The sequence below is a fragment of the Xiphias gladius genome, chromosome 20 (genome assembly GCF_016859285.1).
Source record: "Xiphias gladius isolate SHS-SW01 ecotype Sanya breed wild chromosome 20, ASM1685928v1, whole genome shotgun sequence".
NCBI classification, from domain to species: domain Eukaryota; kingdom Metazoa; phylum Chordata; class Actinopteri; order Istiophoriformes; family Xiphiidae; genus Xiphias; species Xiphias gladius.
The window spans coordinates 18,173,025-18,194,631 of NC_053419.1; the positions used below are offsets into that span (position 1 = coordinate 18,173,025).

At 41.4% G+C, this 21,607-nt stretch overlaps 1 protein-coding gene across 1 annotated transcript in view; it reads left to right on the plus strand.

Moving 5' to 3' along the window:
• Positions 1–15,603: 15,603 nt before the first annotated feature.
• col27a1a (collagen, type XXVII, alpha 1a) overlaps positions 15,604–21,607 on the plus strand; it is a 70,186-nt gene continuing 64,182 nt past the window's right edge. Inside the window, exons 1-2 of the mRNA XM_040158162.1 lie at positions 15,604–15,656; positions 20,121–20,191. Coding sequence (XP_040014096.1) covers positions 15,604–15,656; positions 20,121–20,191 — 124 coding nt within the window. The remainder of the gene's footprint in view (positions 15,657–20,120; positions 20,192–21,607) is intronic.

A 21,607-nucleotide genomic window follows, 5' to 3' on the forward strand; every position in this document is an offset into this window, starting at 1 on the left:
ATAACAAACGCAGTATTGAAAATTCAGTTTTTGATCAGGAAATCATATGGTAGCTGTGACAAATCTTGAATGGCGAATTTACTTCTAGAACAGGACTGTTTTGAGATTTCTGAGGACTCAGGTTTAACTCAGCCTCATACCTCCACAAATGATTGACACCTTGTGCACGCAAATTACCATGAACAATATTTTAGTTAGCCATGAAATTACCATACATACTCATTTCATACATAAAAATAGAGGTAGACTAGCTTGTCATCCAATTACCTAAATCCCCAGTGCATTCTTACCACACTGTACACGACAGTAAACACAGTGTTATCTTTGGTTTACATACAACTGTAACTGTAATGGAAGAAATACCAGATTTTACTTTGTTTCCATGTCGAGCAGTGGTGTCACTGACTTGCTGTATACTGTATTTTTATTTATACTAGATAAATAATGAAGCAATAATTTGATAGATCTTTCGAAAAAAATTGTTTTACATTGTGCACACACACAGACACACACACCAGTGGCAGTGAGCTACCATACAAGGCACTGGCCAAACCATCAGGAGCTAGTTGGATTCAGTGTCGTGCTCAAGAAAAGATATGATATGTGGAAAGAAGAAGCTGGGGAATATACAGCTGTTACTGCAATTAGTAGACAACCTGCTTTACCTGGTGAGCCACAGCTGATGTGTTAGTTGGCTTCAAAATGATATTCATTCTAATATCATCTGAATATCATCTCCTTTGGCAGCTGCATTCCGATGCTCTCTTGCTGTCCTGCCTTATCAGTTCAGTGGGTTTCACTGATATAGAGGTTACGAACAATATTGTCTCATCATCAGGACACTAGCAGTAAAACAGAAAAAAAAAGGCAGTCTGAAAAAAAAAAAAAGTACACACATGCATAAAATGTATTAAGCAGCCACAAGAATGCACAGAAATATCTACTGTCTAGGAAACCTGTCCAGGAATTGAAATGCTGTGCATATGACCAAGAGTTATGCTGCTGTTTGCTACATGTCAGCATGTGCAAACAGATGTACATGTTCACATAGTGAAGAGTACACTGTGCAGAACAGAGCAAGCATTTGATCCAGTGTCGGGGTCATATTTTTTCATCATGTGGAAAATACGAGGACTTCATGCAGACTGTCACTAATCATGTGCAGGAAGGAGCCTCGTATACAGAAGGTGCTTTCGATGTTTATGCATCGGAACATAAACAGATGAGAAAGTCAACAGGCCAGGCTTAGGGTAGAGGAAGGAGTTAAAAGGCTCACCTTTCATCTCTAGTTAAATGAAGCCTTTTGATGGATGTTTTCTGTGAAACGAGTCTCAGTGATGCCTTAGTGAGTGCCCCTCATAAGGCAGAGCCCTGGCTCTACACAGGCCTGCTGTTCTAGCGGGAGGCAAACATGGGGAATTCTCAAAAGTCCATCTGTCTCTTTCTGTCCTGTTTGGATTTCTGCAGGAAGTTCAGCTAGCGAATATAGGTGTGACTGTACTATGATATTAATGAGTTTTGTAGAAAGGCTCCATTCAAAATAGGCCCTAAAAAAAAGAGAAAAAAACAGGGCCCCACCGGGATTTCAGTTGAGCTTGCATCCTGCCTGCCTCTGAGAGAAGGAAGGAGTGAAATCTGGTTTTATAAATTGCACACTTATCTTCTATTTCAGTAGCTGGAACCAGAAACAGCATAGGACAAATGTACGGGTGCCATTTTTTTTTTATGGCTGTCATAACATTTTCTCCAATAACCGGAAGCAAAAACCAGGAATATAAAAGAAAAGCACACATAAACTCAGAACAGAAAATACAGCAAATAGACATAGACAAATAGAAGTGCCCAGAAGCATTTTTACAGACTCCAGCTTTAGACAAGCCTGTCATTAAGGTTTGGTTTACTGGGACAAGTGTGGTGGTTTAAGCCAAGAGGCTTCATATGAGACAAGTCTACATAAGACCGAATCCTTGTTGGGAAATGACAGTGGCCTCCGCCTGGTTGCTGGCACCAAAAGTACACAGCTGGCGATGGCTAAGCATTGGGTTTGGGAACGTATATATAAAGTTAATTATTGTATATGCTCAAAGAAAAATATAGTAGGCTGTAGCTAGCTACTAATTTTCTCTCTGTCTCTTGACTATTAGACTTTCAGTAACAAGCCCTCTCCATGTACAGGAGGATTATAGGGTTGTATTTGTTTAGTCGCTTCTTATTGTGGAAATATTACCATTTTTTTCTTCTCTGTTTTTAAGGTCATATGCAACTAGTTCAAATGAATGTTGATTTTCTTTCCGGAAATATTTATATTCAACTGTGTTCTGCCTTTTGTTGCACAAATCCCAAAGTTTTTTCTAATATGCAAACATTAGATGAATGGACTGAGTGATCCTGCAGCTTGCATTGAGTGCATATAACCACCAGAGGTAGCATTGTTCCTCTATGGAACCATCACTCTCAAGCATTAGATGATCATTTGGAGTCTAATCTATGTTCAGGCACAAGAAATATACACTTTGCAAATTTTACTTCAAAAGACAAGTCTTTACTTCAGCATTTTCTACAATGCTATCCTAGTCGTTGTAATTTTCCTGAGTAAAGCCTTCAGAGAGCAGATGCATCCAACACAAGTTTCTAAATTTGAAAACTCTGGTTGTGATGCTGCTGGTTTGTTGGTCAACAAAAAAATACATCTTATTCCTCCCACACTTCCACCTCTACCTAAGGGTGTGTGCATTTTACGTTGTGGTGTGGGCAGAAAGTGGCTGCGGTCACCAAAATCTCTCCGAGCCTACATTTACCTGGATCCAGGAAAAATGGAAAACAGAAGGTGACAGTGAAAGGGTGTGTGTTGTGCTAAAACGGAAGAGACAGGAAAGGAGGAGTGAAACAGCATCCTCAAAATTAGTTTGAATGAAAGGAGGGAGCGTTATAAAATAAAAGACACTTAATTAAAAAGGAGGTGAGTGAGAGATTAGAGGGACAAGAATAACGATGCGAGGCGGAAGCTACATAAGATAACTCTATAAAAGTGACAAGGAGCACAAGAGAGGCAGCACTGTGCCCTTCTTCTCCTCCTCTAGACCTTGGAGCAACTAACCATGAATCCAGCTTTTGTGATGTAACAGTGTATTGACCCTTGGAGGGGCCTCAGACCAAAAGAGGGTGTTTACTCGAACACGCAAGGAGCTCTAAGCGTTTCACAGCCTCCTGTGCTCTGAGAACCCCAGCGTTCGTTGACTGCCACTGGAAATGGCATTGGAATGGCTTGTCTCTCTCATGGCTCCCTCCCTCCCACAGAAATAACAGAGGCACATAGAGACTGTATTCAATGTAAGTATAAGTCACTCCAGCTACAGTGCCAGAGCCGCAGATTAACATGGTTCCATGTATAGTGGGAGTCCAGTCCAACACAAAGCAGATCAAGAGCTCTGAGAGATTGCTTGTATGAAGGAGATCCACACCGTCTGTAGTTAGCGTAGAGAGAGCTTTTCCATAAAGACCAATTCACTCTCTAACTGTAGATAATGTATAATCACCAAATAGAGGATCACAGTGGGGGCTGATGTCATGTCTTGAAATATCCCAGAGGTGAAACCCGAGAATAAAAAGGAAACGCTTTCACGTTCATCTTTTTTTTTTCTCATAATTTTTTATATTATTTTTTTCATTACCCAACTCTCATTTGAAACAGTGGCATTTAGTCAGAGGCCGACAAGGAAGATGCTGACTATGGTGATGCAGCATGTAGATGCAGGATGGTGCTTAAAAAGTGCATTTGCTGTTATTTTCTTTAGATATAGATAGGTTTAAAAAAACAACTTTGAATTCAAAACCACCTAAGACACATAAGCACAGTTTAAATGTATTGGTGTTTTTAGCATTGGGATCATAGGTTGTGTGGCTTAAAAAAAAAAACACATTTTATGACAATAAATACATGATTTTGAAGCATTCTGGGAGTAACTAAAGGATATCATTCCTAAACGGTGTGGGAGAAAGGGACACATTTTAACCTGACTTTGCTGCTACAAGAAAAGTTACAATTCATCCTGAAGGGGACATGAATGTCTGATCAGAACGTCTGACCTGAATTTCATGGTAATCCTTCCAATAGTTGTGGAGACATTTCAGACAAACCACAAATGTGAAACTCATGGTGGTGCTAGAAAAAAAGTCAAAGGATCACCAAAGTCATTTGGATACATCGTCCAGGAACCATGAATGTCTGCAACAAATCTCAAGGCATCCATTCAATAGCTATCAAGATATTTCAGTAAAAGCCAAACCTGTCAACTTGAAGAATTGAACATAAGACTGGAGGAGTAATTCCAGACAGGAGGAGTGCAGATTTAACCTTATCTGTTAATTTGAAAGTTAGGAAAATCTTGGATTTTATATCTCCAAAAATGTGACTCACAGGAAAGTCTCCCATTCCATAACTGTGATTACTTGATGTATGTGCCTGCCATTATGGTAATTTATAACCTATTCTGTTATGGGCACCTTTAACTTGACCTTAACGCAACTACATTATATATCAGTGTTACAGTCTTCAGGCTGAAATGTAGCATTTTCTCCAGAGGTTCCCCTAACACACCATTATCTTATGGTAATATGCCCCAACCCAGAGTGTATAAGGTACTTCTGAGAATCGAAAAAGGATGCCATAGTAGATTTGAAAAGATTTCTGGGACCTAAAAATGAAGCCATATCCCAAAAAACGTTGAGAGATGATGCATTTCTCATTGAAAGACCAACATTAACACAAAAAAACAAACAAACAAACAAACAAAAACAGTAAACCAATAGACAATAAATAACTAGCATAATAGACTATGCATCAAAATGATGTCATAATTCAGATTGAAGTTGCCCATTATGATGGGCAGCATAAATCTACCCATGTCATTCACTGGATGAGGAAGTGGAAACCAGCAGAAACTCACAATGAAGACAATGTGAGGCAAGACGGTGGAAATGTGCAATAAAATTATAGTGATGTTATGGAACACGCTCCTCTTTTTCTGTCCAAGAAAGGCAGCTATTCATTCTATGTTGTAATTATTTCCTAAATCTTTTGATGATGCACTGCCCGCCACTGAGCTTGCATCTGTTTTAATGCTGAGTTTTAAAAAATGATCCTTTCCAGAGCCTAACCCCTATTGAGTCATAGAACCATTTAACAATGTTTTACAAGAAGGAAATTATGCAGATTTAATTTGGTGACTACAGGCACATACAAACAGCCTTTGTGTATTTTATAGCGGGGTGTTTTTAGCTGGAATAAAAATGATGACTCCCAACATTAGGTATTTGGTTGTCAGGGATTCGATGATTAATATTTGGAATAGGTGCTATTGGAGCAACAACAAAAAGTTGCGAAACATCTTCTAAAAATTAATGCAATTATGGTGCTTTTGATTAACTGAACATTTTTGCCATCCTCCAGTCCAATAGCCCTCAGTCCTTTTCATAGCTGTCTTTGTGGGCACATCATGCTGGGCTTATGTTCCACACCCAGCAATTCTCCTACCATTCTTACAGAGTCTCTGCATCCTAAAGGTTGGGTTCTGCTGTATCATTATCATTTATATGCTCTCACAGGGACAGGCCTGCATGCATTCCACAGGAAACATGGAAATACTTCTCTTATTTTACAACAAAAGCACAAAAAACAAAAACGTTTTAGGGTAGACAGAAGAAAACGAGAAACACTCAAACTCTTTAATTTTGTCTAGGGGGGGTCGGTGCTGAGGAACAACACTATAAAAAGAATATGCAGCCATGCTGGCGGCTCCGTGAGACTGTTTTTAGGCCACAGTGACGTTTTAAGCTAAATGTTAACATGCGCACATTGACAATGCTAACATGCTGATGTTACCACTTTCACCATCTTAGTTTACCGTGTTAGCATGCTAATATGTGCCAATTATCACTAAAGACAAGGTACAGCTGAGGTTGCTGGACATGTCAGTAGTTAACAGGTAGTTGCAAACTGAAATTCGGACCTGGGGATGACACTACGGTGAAATGTAAATGGATAACAAAGTTATTAGAATTTATCCTCTAAAGACTTTGCAATTTTCAAAAAAGTGTCAGAGGAATTCAGTAGTTGTCAAGATATTTCACTTAAAATCCAAAAATTACAACCTAATGGAGGCACGAGAAGACGAGTCAGGGGATCACTGGTGTCTGTAAGGTGCATCCTGTGGAGAAAATGAATATCTATGCCGAATTTCATGCAAGCCATCCTATCCTATCCACCCCAATCTTGTCAAAAAATTTCACTGTGATCAGAAAACATCAACCTACTGTTGGTGCTGCATGAAAAATCCCAACCGTTATCAGGATACATCCTCTGGAAAGCATGAAGGTCTGTACTATATTGTGTGCCAATCCATCTGGAAGATGTTAAGCCATATCATGTCACTGAATCCAAACAGTGACCTGCTGGTAGTATTAGGAAAATTCAGGGGATTACCACAGTTTTTGGGTTCGTGCCCTGGGGATGATGACTGTACAAAATTTTATGGCAATCCCAATTCAATAGCTGTTGAAATTTTCATTCTGGTCCAAAGTGGTGGACCAACTGACCAACCAACAGACTGACACTGCTATCCTTAGATCCATACTGGTAGTGTGGCTAAAAGGTTGAAATAATCCAGGGACACGGAGACTTCATAATTCAAAAATCAGACCTTGAAGGGAAGGGCAGAACAAAGCTAAGGGCAAGGATCAGATCTCAGGTTAGAATCTGTAAGAATTAAGGGGTGAGTGCAGCAATGGGTGCTTATTTGTCCAGAAGAAAATAAGCATACAGTCTGATGGAAACATTATAGTCACCTTATCCTCCATTCATCTCACAATCTGTGTGATAGTAGTAGCAGCAGCATGGAAGATGTGTTTTTCATACCTAAATACACTGCAGGTATAAACGGGAGACTTAAGTATTATCATTACAAGTATTTATTTTGGCTAGGGAGGAAATGGTAATGTGTGTTGGGTGTAACAATCTGTTAGAATAATAGGCTGTCTTGTGCTAGTAGGAGAAAAGGCTGAAGGGTCCCTGTGTTAGTCTGGCCACGTTAGTCATATCTGCTTTATTAAATATATTTGTATTCCATGCAGTGTCAGATTTAATTTACACCACATACTGACACCTCACCTTGGGCTACCACATTAACTTGGAACCCCCACTCTTTTGCATCTTATGCACCACCCACCCTTGCACCATGCCCACTTCACAGGGCACAAAAATGCCAAATGAGCAGGCAATGGTTGCCAAATAAACATTTGAAAGTGAGGAAAATACCAACTTGTTGCAGAAATGCAGGCAAGCAAAAATCATTATAGATGACAAGGTGGCTTTGTTCTACTTTTTCCCATGTTTTTCTGGCTTTTGACTCAATCACTGCCATCCACATAGCTTTGATTTTTATGGGAAAAGATTCTTGTTGTTTTTATATATGCGCCAAAGTTACAATTTAGGGTCATTAAGTTCAACTACAGCTATGTTTATGGGATGGGGTGGCTTCCTTAATATTTTTCAAACTACATGGAGGAAGGATCTTGGTGTCAAGATGATGGAAGACGAATTGGAAAAAGCACAGGGCAAGGTTTCTCTCACCAAGTGCTCAAAGTTTCCTTTTACACGGATCAATTCAAAAATCAGTGTGGTTTTTATCCCCACCATTATGGCATCTGTGGTTTGGCTTGGCTCTGTACCGAGGTCCAGATTCAAAAACTTACGGTGTCCAAAATAAAAAAATGAAAAACCATCTATCAACGAAACTCTGTAATAATATTTAATAATAGTTAACAAGTTTGTAAAAGGTCTCTTGAAACAGTTTTTAAGAACAAATGTTAAAAGATGAATTTTAAACATGTCCAAATTGTTATCACATAAAACAGTTGGTCGAGAAATATTTTTGTATGTGTTACTGACATTGAAAAAATTTACACGACTGGAATAGTGACATAAAAAACCTGAGGAGAGCTGACGGAACGAGCCATGAACTTTCTATTGTTATTAATAGTATACTTACTGTCAATGCTGTCAGCAACACTGTGCAATCATCCCTTTTAACTGCCATAAAGGATATTTAATTTTTGATGATGACCTGATCTATCTAAAATAAAGCAGTTCTGTCCTTCTGCGATAAGATAACTTAATGTCCTTCAGAATTAAAAACTTTTCATACAGTGATTCAACTAGAGGAATGAACCAGGCCCAAGAAACACAGAATGACAAGCATTTTTCAGTTGCTATTTCTGCTCTTTTACATCATATAAGCCTTCCTATTGCTTGCCAGAGGAAATGAAATGTTTATTATATAGCCCTGAGGGCTTTTGCAGAAAGAGTTTTGGTGGACTTAAAGAAAGGATAAGCTTTTCCTCTCTCCCCTCCAAACTTGGCTTCCTCCCGTGGCATATGAGAGGCAGGAGGTAGAGGTAGGGTCACAGAAATAGTAAAGGAGAATCAGCAGAAGGAATGAGAGAGCAGGGAAGAGGGGGCAAAGGAAGTTAAGATTGGCAGCCCAGTCAGAGCTCTGCCAATCCACTACATGCTCCTCAGCGTACTTGCTCCGCTGGGCACAACAAAGCTGAGCACAAGTACATCTGCCCAAATAAGCCGTTCCACCCACCTGGGATAGCTCTGGAGCACGTAAAAGCCTCATGACCTGCCCGCCCGGAGCCTTTAATTTGGATGAATATATCCTAAAGCTGTTCAATCTCTTCCTTTCCTACTGAGGTTTTGATAAAAGGAGGCCAAGCTAATAGATATAGAAATAAATTTATTAAATGGGGTTGAATGAGGTTTTACCTAAGGGCTTGTTTTGCTACAGGAAACACAATTTATTTTTCTCGATAGCAGATTGGAAAAAATATTGTCTTCTTATCTGTAAACCTATGAGATATGCTAGAGATGTCATTAATGGAAAGCCCTGTGCTCTGGGCTAAGAGAGGCACCGTAAGCCACATTTTGCTGTGTAAGGAGTCTAGGCTCCAAGTTAGGGTCTCTTTAATAAGAAGAAACATTCAGCTGGGCCATACTAATGATGATGGCTTGTGTCACTGTCCGGAACGGGAAGTTATATCAGCGGCGTGGACAGGACACAGGGTCATATGGCCCCATGACTTGTGTCTATAAGAAAATTCTGCAATTTCCTGCAGTAACTGCGGCCGCAGTGAGTCGGATAATATCCCGCTATCAGAACCATCTGAAAGTGATTCCCAGGCACAGCCACTGGCCTGGAACGGTTTTGCTTTACAGAACAGTTAACCACTAGACACTCACACATGCACACATGCACATACACAAAGTTTTTGTGTACAGTAGGGTTGCATTGGGAAATGCTTATTCGCTTTCTTGATGACGAGAAGATTGATACCACTCTTATATCCACCAGGTAAATGCCAGGTTTTAGAAAAAAAAAAAAAAGCTTTTTACAATGTGTTGCCCATCTATTACCATAACTGTTCCAAATGGCCAAGCTTGGGAGGCAGAGTGCAGGGCAAAGGGCAGGCCCCAGCCTGCTGTGGGCAGCGGCCACGCTGACGGGGCAATATATAAAGTAAACATTGTCAGAAATTTTGCAATTAGACCATGAAAGTAGACCTTTAATAAAAATTTACAATTTTTATTTTTTTTATTTTTAAAAATGACTAGGAATAGTGGTCCACACTTGGTCGGCATAATCCAGCAGTCCACTGTTGGTAAGGTAGGAATGTATTTATGTGTGTGTGTGTGTGTGGAGAGAAAGGGAGTGATGGTAGAGAAGGGAGTAGTAGCTGAGAAATTTGAGTGAAAGACCATCTGTTTGGAGGGGTCTGGGGATCTGGGGGTCTGTAGGAGTGACACTTCCTGACCACTTCTGAATTCTGTCAGAATGATGGCGACTGAGGAGTTACAGGGTAACTCAATAGTTGGGGGGAACTCTTCCTCAAAATGAGATAATGTTCAATACCTGTTTTCTCTGATTATCAATCACATAGATACTCTACTCCTAACATTTTATGATTCCCTATTGTCTGCACTTCTCCTCCTCTTTTTCTTTACGTATCGTATTTCTCGCAGAATTTTCGTTTTCCTGTCTTTCCATTTGGCTTGTATCAGGAAGGAGACAGAGAGACGCTGATGGGGGGTAGGGTGAGCCATCTCTGGGATGCAGAAACACTGAGCCTGGTGTAGGACCTGGTTCCATGGGGGGAGTGGATACAGCATCATAATGACCAAGCCAAATATTTGTCTAGTCCATATTCTGAGAGCATAATGAAGTCCTTTTACAGAAGGCATCATTGGAATCTGGACACTGATTTTATGCCAGAGAGAGCAGGTTTCACTAGGCCCTGCTGTTTCTACTTAGGCTTCCCTGGTCTCTGGTGGCCCAATTTAAATCCAATACAGAGCCTCGCGTACAGAATAAGAATGAATTATGGCTCTGTTTGACAGATGATAAGTACTGAATCGGAAATTGAATTTGGATTAAATCAAGAGATGAATTGCAAACTGAGGTGGGATTTTGTTATTTTTATCATTGTGAATTGAGGGTTTCTCCTACTGTACATGCTGTCAGAGCCTACTGTTTATGGAGGGAGGAGCTTGAAAGGTGGAATTTCACAGCACCCGATGCAGCCAATTTCTCTCTCACATACACATCTAAGACCCTGCATACCTGTGCACACACTTACACTATATACAGTACATCTTCTATGCTTATACTCACACAGGTGTGGACTAACTTCCTAGTGTGTTGTTCCTTTCTGATGGTGCCAAGTTGGTCTTGTGTCAATACTCTCTGACTGCCAAAAAATGTGTCAGGAATAAAAAGAGGCAAAAGCTATACTGCCCTAGACCCTTCTGCTCCACCTCGCCATATAGCAACATATTTCTTTTGCAGACTAACTAGCCTTGCCTGCCACTTGGGTGCATTCACAAAGTCCTTCCTAAAAGGAAAAGGGACTGTAAAAAAAATGATCAGGGTGGGGAAAGGGGTCGAAAGAGTTTGAAATGTGCAAATTATGATATATGTTCTATTATGAAAAAGCAAGGGGCCGTCCCCAGAGTTTTTAGTATTTTTTTAGACCTTGACTGAGACAAAAACTGCAAACCCCTCCCCACAATTTCTCAAAGCGATATAACATTATTGAATTGGCACAATTAATTATGCCATTAATAAACAAAGGTGTACAGAGAATTTAAAGTGGCTATGATCCAAATCTAGATGATAACATTGCTCCATAATTGCTGGATGTGTAAATAAGCAACTGTTTGCTAACAAGTTCCACATATTAACTCAAAAAGTGATAATACGTAAAAGTTGTGTTCACAACTTATTTCTGCCGCCCCCAAGTGGCCTAAAAAAAAAATCAGTTATTGCGGGTTAAGAGATGGTTGACACAAATTTAAACCTTTATATGTTTACTGCATAATATTTTTTGCAAAGCCACCATATTTGAACAATAGTGGAATTAGTGATTTCCCAAATTATGGCAAACCTGACAAAATGATACGTCCTGTGTATCCAATTCCAGCCATTTTTAAACTTAAGTCGTCACTGGCACTTCATATGACACGTTGGCATTTTTGTGAAAGATTTAATTTTACCCGAGTTCTGCTTCCATTTGAGATACAGAATAAAGTAAGGGTGACAGCTTCTGTTGGGTAGTAAAAAATAATGCCATGCTCTCTGGAGAGATAAAGTTCAGTCATTTCCAGGTTCTCCTAAAAAAATTTGACTACCCTCCCTTCGGCAAAAAGACAAAATACATAACCCTCCCCCTTTTCTGAATTCCCCCTTCCTCCTAATAATTTTGTACAGTCCCCAAACAGAGAGTACACTGTGAAAACCACTGAGTTATGATTACTGTAAATGTGCATCATCTTAGCACCTCACACCAACTCTCAATCTTGAACACAAAAATACAGTGAGAAAATAGTAAACACTGCAGAAATCAATCTAAAAACAGCACATAGTGGGGAAATTCAACTCCACATTTCACTCTTCAACAAGAGCAGGTCTGTGTGGTGTTGACACTTCCAATCCAGGGTAGCCAGGTCTGTGAGCCTGCCCCCAAAAGAGCTTGTCTCCCCCAGCAGGTTATTCTGGCATTATTATGAGCGCTCAACATGCTCATTATGGCTGTGGCACTGTTTTCGGGGTGGCTGTCTTCTCTGGTGTGCCAGCACTGGAAATGTTTGTGGTGAAGGAATGACAGGGAGAGAGTGGATGACCAGACAGAGAGAAGAGAGCAAAGGAAAAAGGGAAAGACGAGGAGGGTTTAGCAGACAATAGCGAAGAAGAGAGAGGAGTCAGAGTATAGTAGGGGGTGACGGAGGAAAGGCGGAGGACAAACAGAAAGAGAAAAAGAAATACAAAGAGAAAAGCACCAAAACGAGTGACAGAAATCACAGCAGACGGCGGCTTGTTTTAACACTCTCCACCTCCCAGTGCATCACCAAATCATCACTATACGCAGGAAGGAGACAGAACCAGGAACACAAACAAGTTGAGAGAACCACCTGTAAAGGAAAAACACAAACCACAGAGACACTCCACATATACACACATGCTCATGCGCATTCACACACTCGCATACGCACACATTCCTTGTATGAACAGACTTCTTGTGTGCAGTGGAGCTGAGAGAGACAGCACTGTCTGGTTCACCGCCACTACCTCCATAACCTCTGCCATTGCCCAGCATGAAAACACACCTACACAGAGGTGACTGTCTTTACAGCCTATTTATTTGTTGAGTGACATGAGGTTATTTTATGTTCTCATGTGCTTTGAAAACACTACTGTTTAAGTTATGTTCATAGCATCATTTCTTAGGTGTTTTGAATTGTGAATGTTGCACAGACACTGTAATAAATCTAATAAAATCCCAGTACTTTTTACGTACTTTTCTTATTATATCTGTCGTAATTTTACTAATAAAGGGCTTTGTCACCTGGAAACAAATCAAAACATGCTACTTACAGTGTGTAAAACAGTGCTGACATCTGGATGAATATAAACCATGACAAACATGTGATCACCAAACCAAGCCCAGTGTCCAGTTTTCTTCGATTTCAGTCTGAAAAACACTGTATTGGTTGTTTTTGTGTATGTACAGTAAACAGTTCACTGTAAACACTGATATGCAAACAGCCTGTGTTGCTGTTACTCTTGCCGTGCATCAAAGAACAGTCTTGTGTCTTCAATAGGCCCAGGCTGCAATTTGGGATCAAGGCGTGGCCCGGCACCCATTGGGCTGTGTCCGCCCTGAGTACCAGTAATGACCCCTTCCCTATGGGGAGCGTTTGATCTGGGCTGCCTGTGTGCTTCAGCAGGGCCTATTTCTGGAACGTGGGGGGGATAAAGGGAGCTTTCAGACGTGGTGCCAATGACCATAATTAAGCAGCTTTAAGGGGTGGCAGTGAGCGCGCTAGCAAGTGCAGAGTTTGTAATTTGGAAAATGGGGGCTGAGTTGCTGTGGCTCATTGGAAGTACATGGGAGGGTCGGGCGGCACCCAGCACTCAAACACAAGGGACAGAGTGTGTGAAGGGGACTGTAAAGAGGATGTTAATGACTTGCATCCATTAGCACCCACCCCTCGGGCTGGCTGACCAACGGCCTTAGGCTGAAATACTGAGAGATTGCCATAGCTGACACACGCAATTGGCCCCGCCCTAACAGAGTGTCATTCAAGGCCACCTTTCAGCGCTCAAGGCCTCTGGCCAGTCAGCTCTAAGAGTGGGCGCTAATGGACCCCAGTCACTAGCATCCTCACTCTGTAGCCTCCTCAGCTAGTTGTTTGTCCACTGATGTTGCTGTGTGAAGCATTCATCCGAACACGCAGTTTGCCGTAATACCGGTTCACGGAGTGCTTGGCTAAATTAATTCAGATTTAGTGGAGGTGCTGTTAAGGTGATAAGATCCTCCTGCTTCAGAAATGATCCAATTATTCACTTCAAATTGATTTAATTACAATCACAGCAAGATTGCTAAAAAAATATCATTCCTTATTTAGAAAATGATCTGAGAGATGATTGGCGGAGGCCAGAGCAGGTGTGTGTGTGTCTCCGAAATGCCCGAGGCAGTTGATTTAGCTGATGCGGGAGGCCCAAGTACTGTTCATTCATTTGCCCTATCAGTTGAAGGATGTGTTCACCAAAATTACAAACACAAAAACAAACCAAGACATGTCATATTTTTCTCACATACCACTAGTGTCATCTAGCCACGAAGACAGTTTTGATCTTATTTATCCAGGTTATGAGATTCTCATCTGGAAAGGTGAATGGGGGTGAGTGGAATTTTGTTTGTGGTGCTCACAGCGACTAAAAAAAAACCTCGACAGCAGCATCTGTCTGCAGAATCCCCGTGTCCCCATTACTGTGGATAATCCATAGACCTCGCTGTGAAGGAAACACTTTCTACTGATGAAATAGTCCTTATGTAAACTACCTCCCTTTCCAAGTATTTTAAAAGGAACACAAAATGTCTTATAACCCTGTTAAGCGTAAGTGTTCATGAAACATCTGAAACCAGATGTCAGGTGGTAATTACTGGCTCTTGTGGCTGTGCAGGACATGACCCCTCTTAAGGTAATGGGAGCTGATCCAGGTGCTGCTCCCTCTCCATGTCTCCATTAACACTTCTCTAACGCAGAATGCAAAACTGATATCTCACACAGGGAAGTGCTGCAAAATATTTGTATGAATATATGACTAAATGTGTTACAAAAAAAAAAAAAAAAAGAGAGAGATCTTTCCAGAAAATGAAAAATTCACGTGTAACCTCTGCAATGGGTTACTCATACCCCCCCCACCTCATATTTTCACTGGAGATAAGACACAGTTGTAAGTTTTAGAGTAAGGTCATACAGCTCTACTTTGCTGATAAATTCCCAATCACAATCTCCCTTGAGGAAATCCAAAGGGGTGGTTTGAATGTCTCAACGGCTCATAAGTTCCAACCAGGTCATTCCACATATTGCGGGGCAATGAGGTGGACAAATAAAGAAGAGTCCCTGGAGTAGCTGTAGGCTTCCCTGTGTGGTAGTTTTTCTGTCTTGGAACCGCCGCCTCACGCGTGTCACCGTGGTTCATTCATTTGGTTTACCGGTGCGTGGGGCTTTGGGCAGGATCCGTGTGGCCACCCCCCGGAGAAGGCATGTAGTTGCTCGACACAACCGCTGGGTTTGTAACTTGACACCTGGCTGAGCGGGGCTTTTGCCATCGCTTTACCCACAGAAAGCCTATTTAAAAAGGAAAGGGATGAGTTCAACGCTCCTGACTCCGTAACCCCCTCCAAACGAACCCAGCTTTCTCTCCGGCTGCGCGTCCCTCGAACTGGATCGGCATAAATGAATGAAACACTGGGGAATATCGACGGACAATCGCACAGGAACGCTCTCTGTCAAACCAGCCTGCCAGAAGGAATTTATGCCGGGCTTGACAGGCAAATCAACATGAGTTTTTTCCTCTGGAAGTTCAACTCACGCTTGTCAAATGTGTAAAACGGCGACCGGTGTCTTCTGCCCCCCATTGCAAAGGAGTCACGCTGTGATTAACGGATCAGGTTTTTGACTGCCAGGACAAATGAATACAAATGAATTTAGGCACCCGAAGGAGAGATTGCAGAACCTCTCATCTAGACACAAAGTAAGTTAACATTTCGTTTCCATCTCTTTTATTGTTTCCGTGCGCTCTGGTGAGGGGATGTCGGAAAGAGCTGAGGAGTTACCTGTCACTGGCGGGGACTGAGTTACGGTTGACGGGACCGTATAGCCCCATGTGCGTACCTGTGATGTGCCGGCTTGGCTGTGGTCCAGGAAAGGTGTCCACCGTGGGGCCATCGAGGCTTCGTACGGGGTCTGTTTGAGCCACGGGTTTCATTTGTCACCATTTATCATTTGTATGACATTTACCACAGTTTTGCCAAGATGGGTCTATTTGTTTCCCACGTTTCCTCAGATTTTTAAAAAAAAATTTTAATACGAAAGGGACCAAGCATAACCCCCGGGTTCATTTGCTAGCAATTTGTTTGGTCAATATGTAATAGTTCCTCCTATCTGTGATCTTTTGTGCAAGACCGATTGTGATTCTTTAAACAAATATACTTCGTTAAAGTCTTTGAGAGTCGCATAAAACGGATGCATGCAGAGAATTTTGCCTCTGTTTACTGAACTGACTCATCTGAGAGAGCCAGCCAAGCACGCAATTATTCAGACTTATAAAGTTTCATGACAGTCATCAGCATCCACTGGAGCTTTCGGTAGAAGTTGTTAGGATGCTTTCCACAGCCACGTTGTCGCAGGGTAGTTAAAAAAGGTTTGGTTTTTTTTTCTGTTTTTTTTTTTAAGTGGATGTGATTCCCAACTTTAAAGAAAATACTTATAGTTAGTTAGGCAATGACACATCAGTTTATGCAATAGTTACCTTTATAGCATCCAATTGTCAATGTATTTAAGGCATCTGCAAACGACATGTGTGTCACAACTCTGTGACACAAAGTGCGGAAGTTGTATGCAAATGTTTTCAGTCTAGATTTTCGCAGACAGTGAAAACCATACGGGGCTTGTGATATATGGACCTTCGGCTTTAGCTGGCTGCAGCATGCAGCAGCCAGCTGTTGCACAATTCACTTTCCCCTTTATGCGTTCTTTCATTGATTCGTGCACGCGTCATTCTTGCCCGTGGTTTTATTGCGCAGTGAAGATCTGGCTAGGTAGCGGTAAAGAGAGTGGAGAGAGGTACGGACGCGCACACAGTCGTCCCTGGAGCAGGACAGCCCAGGCATCTAACCCACCGTCCCCCAGTTCTTAGTTAAAGCAAGTTGGCCAGATGTTACCGGCTGATCACACCTAACGGGGTGTTGTGTATACGCTGTCATTAACCCCATCCCTCATTTTCGAGGCGCATGGATTGCGATATAGAGAAGACAGTCTACCTGCGAGGTGTCAGCTGCGTGGAGCATCATTCACCACATGTCCACATGGTGTCGCTCATTATGTCTAACTCCTGGCTTTTTATATGCAATTTTTCATCGGCATTGTGTTGGGAATTTGGACTTTATTTTCTTTTTTTCCTTAGCCTGAAGAAACAGCTGCAGCCTAATGTTTTGAAATGTAATATACAGCCACCCAGACAATTTCTGAGTTACTCACTCTTGCTCTAGCTTGTACGATGAATTTCAGTTGCCAGTAAACCCAAGCCAAGCAGTGTTTCACGTTAAATCACATACAGTTTCACCAATAGTTGGATCAAGGCTGATGTAGGTCATCTGATAAACAGAAATGAGTAGAAATGATAAAGTAAACGTTCTAAAGTGAGAGATATCTTGACTGCAGAGAAACAGATAATGGACGTCCAAGTATACCGCTGGTCTCAAGAGATGCCAGTTACACTCTCCTTCTCATCAGCTTTAATGTCAGTTCAACCCTAGGAATTTTCCAGTGTGTGTGTGTGCGCGTGTGTGTGTGCGCGTGCGTGCGCAAGCGGTCACGGGGGCAGGAAGACCTGTGGGAAATCCTTTCAGGGAAGCATTGAGTTGTCCGAGCTTGTGAAACGAATCCATACTGGCTTCTCAGTGGCTTTTCCTCAACCTTTGACTGGTTGCCTTTGAGTGTGTGTGTGGAGAGGGGATGGTGGTGGTGGTTTCGGGGGTCGAGAGGTTAGAATCAGAGTTTAGTCATGGGTACTGCAGTCAAGTTTTAGGCAAAGAGATAAAGCGCTGGGATACACACTTAAAAAATGTGAGTGAGTGAATTTGTTTGTAACTCAAGGACACTTGAGTTACAAAACATTTATAACAAACATCTGCATACTCTGACTCACTCTCTTATTTTATTTTATTGCTCAGTCACTGAAACATTACTTTTTCCATTAAATTACCTGGCTTTTTGATAGCAAAGGAGTTGTGTTGCACAGTTAATGAGTAGAGGAAGATTGTATGAGCGGTATCCCCCCCGTCTTTGAAATGTGAATTCAGTGGCTCACAGGACAATACATAGGCTAGACTGTCTGGTTTAATGGACGACTGGGGAGGAGGTAGTGTTCATCGGGCCTTGATTTTGTCCACTCAGCCAGAATTCCCTCCAGGAGCTTTGTCAAAGCTCACTTTTGCAGTATGAAAACCACACCAGACAGGGTCAGTTACAGATGTCAGCCCTACTGATTTAAATGTCCACTGTGCACAAATCCACCCCAGTGCAACCACCTAACACCTTCAGCTTTAAAAAATCCTAACCTGTCACGTACACTTCAAAAGCAGTCTAATGAAAATATAAACAAGCTACTGAGATTTTTTTGTAATGTGAAAAGCCAAAGAAAACAGCACTGTTTCCCAGGAAACTTGGTTCAGTTTCCACAGATGTAAACGGCCTGAGGGACGGATTGAGCGTTATTTGCTGAATTCATGACTAATTTTCAGAAAGCAGATCTCTCCTCAGCTGATAAGAAACTGACTAAGACCGTGACCAGCTGGAAGTCTGGGAGATACACACTCACTCACTCAAACAAACACAAACACACACACACACACATGCACACGCACACACACACACACGCACACACCCGGAGTAACCACAGCCAGCTGTGTGTGGGGTTGATTGTGATGAAGCATTATTAGCAGCTGGGAGCTAGGAGAGCAGGAGACATGGACACTGCAAACACACATATAAGCACGCCATCACACACATGCATTTAGATATGTACACACACCCTGATTATAATCATTCAGGCCAGTGGGGGAAGCAGCCACCGGTTAATGTGGAGGTTGTGTGGAGTAATATCTCTAAAGGGAAAGAGAAGACCTCTTTATTCCTCTTTTTGTTCATATTTTTGCTTTGGATAGTGCAGGTAAATATGTTTACACAATAGTTACTGTCTTTCCCACATTGATGTATTTAGAACCCTTGGCCCACACCCCTGTCTAGCTGCTTCTCTGTGGTCCTCCAGCCACAGCTGCTATACACATTTCCTCCCCCAACTTGTGTGTGACCATGTGTGTCTGGATGACCTCCAGTGGTAAACAGTGGTTCCCCTGCCTGTCACCAGATCTCGGTCCCCCGCTGAGCTCTCAGTCCACTTGCCAATCAGTCTCATTTAGCTTTACTGCACACCTGGATGTGGTGAGGGTGTTGAGAGAGACCATTTCATTTTTGTTTTGTGTGTGTGTGTGTGTGTGTGTGTGTGTGTGTGTGTGTGTGTGTGTGTGTGTGTGTGTGTGTGTGTGTGTGTGTCTGTGTGTGTGTTTATGTGTGTGCATACACATGTTGGTTTTGGGAAAGGGGGTTGATGGATAAGTCTACTATAGTATTTCTGCCTTACAAACCACAACTTGAAGCTGTGTGAGTGTGGGTATATGTGTGTGTGTCTGTGCGTGTGTCTGTGTGTGTGTGTGTGTGTGTGTGTGTGTGTGTGTGTGTGTGTGTGTGTGTTTTGGAAAGAGGCGCCCCGAGTTGTAAGTGCTTTTGCAGAATCCAGTTCCCATTTGTTATTCACATGATATCAGTAGCTCAGTTGCAAAGCATATGGTTTTGCTTGAATCTGTGTTTTGGTGTGATGAAAAAACAATGATAGAAAATTTATAATACTGAAAACAGCAGTTTTGTAATCTTAGTCTGTGTCATGTTTTTGTGGTCTATTAAGACACATGCCATAGATTTCCTAATCACAACAGCTCTGTCTTCATTAAAGCATATTTGAGGATATCCAAAATGCAAGTTATTCAAGTTACTGGTACCATTTTCTTACAAGGCACTCTTTATAAAGGAGCCGAAACTAATGGTTTTATTAAAGGTTAATATATACTTTGCAAATGCTATTAATGGATAACTAACATTGATAATAACATTATAAACCAAATAGAAAGGATAATATCAGCCAGTAGGATTTTTAACAACCTGGCAACCCAAATTGTGTTAATAAAGCAGTAGTATTAATTTGATTTATTATTAAAATGATGTTTTAAAACCATTACATACAACTTCTAAACAGCTTTATAAAGTGTGCCTTATTAGAAAAAGGTACTAAATTATTTATAGGGTTAAACACAAGTAACTGCATGATTCAGTATTGTGTGACTGCTGCCTGTTTCTAATGTCCTCTCTTCTCTTCCCCCAGGAGAGCCCTATTGCTCTGTACCGTTTTATATTGTACTTGTTACCTGGGACTTACACAAGTACACTCTGAAGGTAAGACATGGCTTCCAATCATCTCCATTCTCACTTCATTTTCTCACCTCTTTTCCTCTGTACAGAAAAGTTTACCAGTGGAAAGAAACTGTAAAAATGATTGGAGTGCCGGGGGGATTTTGAAGTTACTCGTTGCCTGTTTGGTCATTGCCCAAGCACGTAAATACATTGCTATGAGAATTGGGCCCACCATTGTCATGACAACACGTGTTGAGTAAGCTAAGTTGAGTGATCAAGGGAGTGATATGATCGTAAATTCAAAGCTGGCCATTGCAGAGGAAAAAATTCTCTCAAAACACTCCTGTCTCACTTCTGTAAATTACAGCATTTATTTGATGGGACATAAAGGTCACTGTTCCAGACACAAGATAACCGCTTGAAATACACAAATACTGCTGAAGTTCCTTTCTAGCAAAGTATTTATCTTCATCTAATCTTATCTAGTCAACTTCAAGTGACTATAATCAGTATTTTTATAATTGTAACAATGCTCATTGTTTATCTCTCTGGCCCTCAACTTTACTGTCTTGGGTAACTCTCGCCGCTCTCATAGCTTTGTTTTCAGCTGCACCAGGCAGATGCTTCAGTGAGAAAGCCTTTATAAACCCACTGTATACTTCCTGCTCAGCACCAAATGCAGACAGACACAGTAAGAGGTGAGCTGGTGAAAAGCCAGATATTTCCCTCAGGAGTTGGTGGAGACTAAAACAGAGCTAAAAGGAGAGTTAATACTGGATTTACATTCTGCACTTACATTCATCAGATGGCCAAAAACACACCATCCAAATGACTGAAAATGAGTGTGTTACAGTGTTGATTGTTAGCTTTTCCACTTCTGTGACCATTGTTGCCAGATGATACTTTTTACTTTTTATTTGATAGGGTGGGAAAAATTTGCTTTGGGCAGCTTGTGATCATTTGAGCTTTTTTTTGGTACCATTTGGCGGTTTCACCTGATGGAAAGTTATAGTTACAGTACAGTGAATTGGCCCCCTTCTATTCTCTAGCTATTATGGTTAAGAGTGACAGCGCACAGAGTTCAATTGGCCCAACACAGAATGACTGAAAACTGATGGCTAACAAAACCAAATGTCATCTCACTTTATTACTACAAGGCTGAAACCTTTTTTCCAATTCAAATTGTTATTCGGTTACAAAGTCAAAGCTGAGTAGGAATATTCATCGTCAGTGATGTAAACACCGATGATGAAGAGCGTAGTGTTAGTCATAGTGTTCTCGTACCCACAGTAGATTCAACAGGCACTTCATCAGCACAAGTGGCAGACAGCTGGCTCAGGGCTGACCAAATGCTTGCCTTACACACCCTTTTGGAACAGGAATCCCAATTAGTATGTTGTAAATTGTATTGTGAGATAATTCTATTTTGGAAAATGGTCTGTTTTGGGATAGCTATAC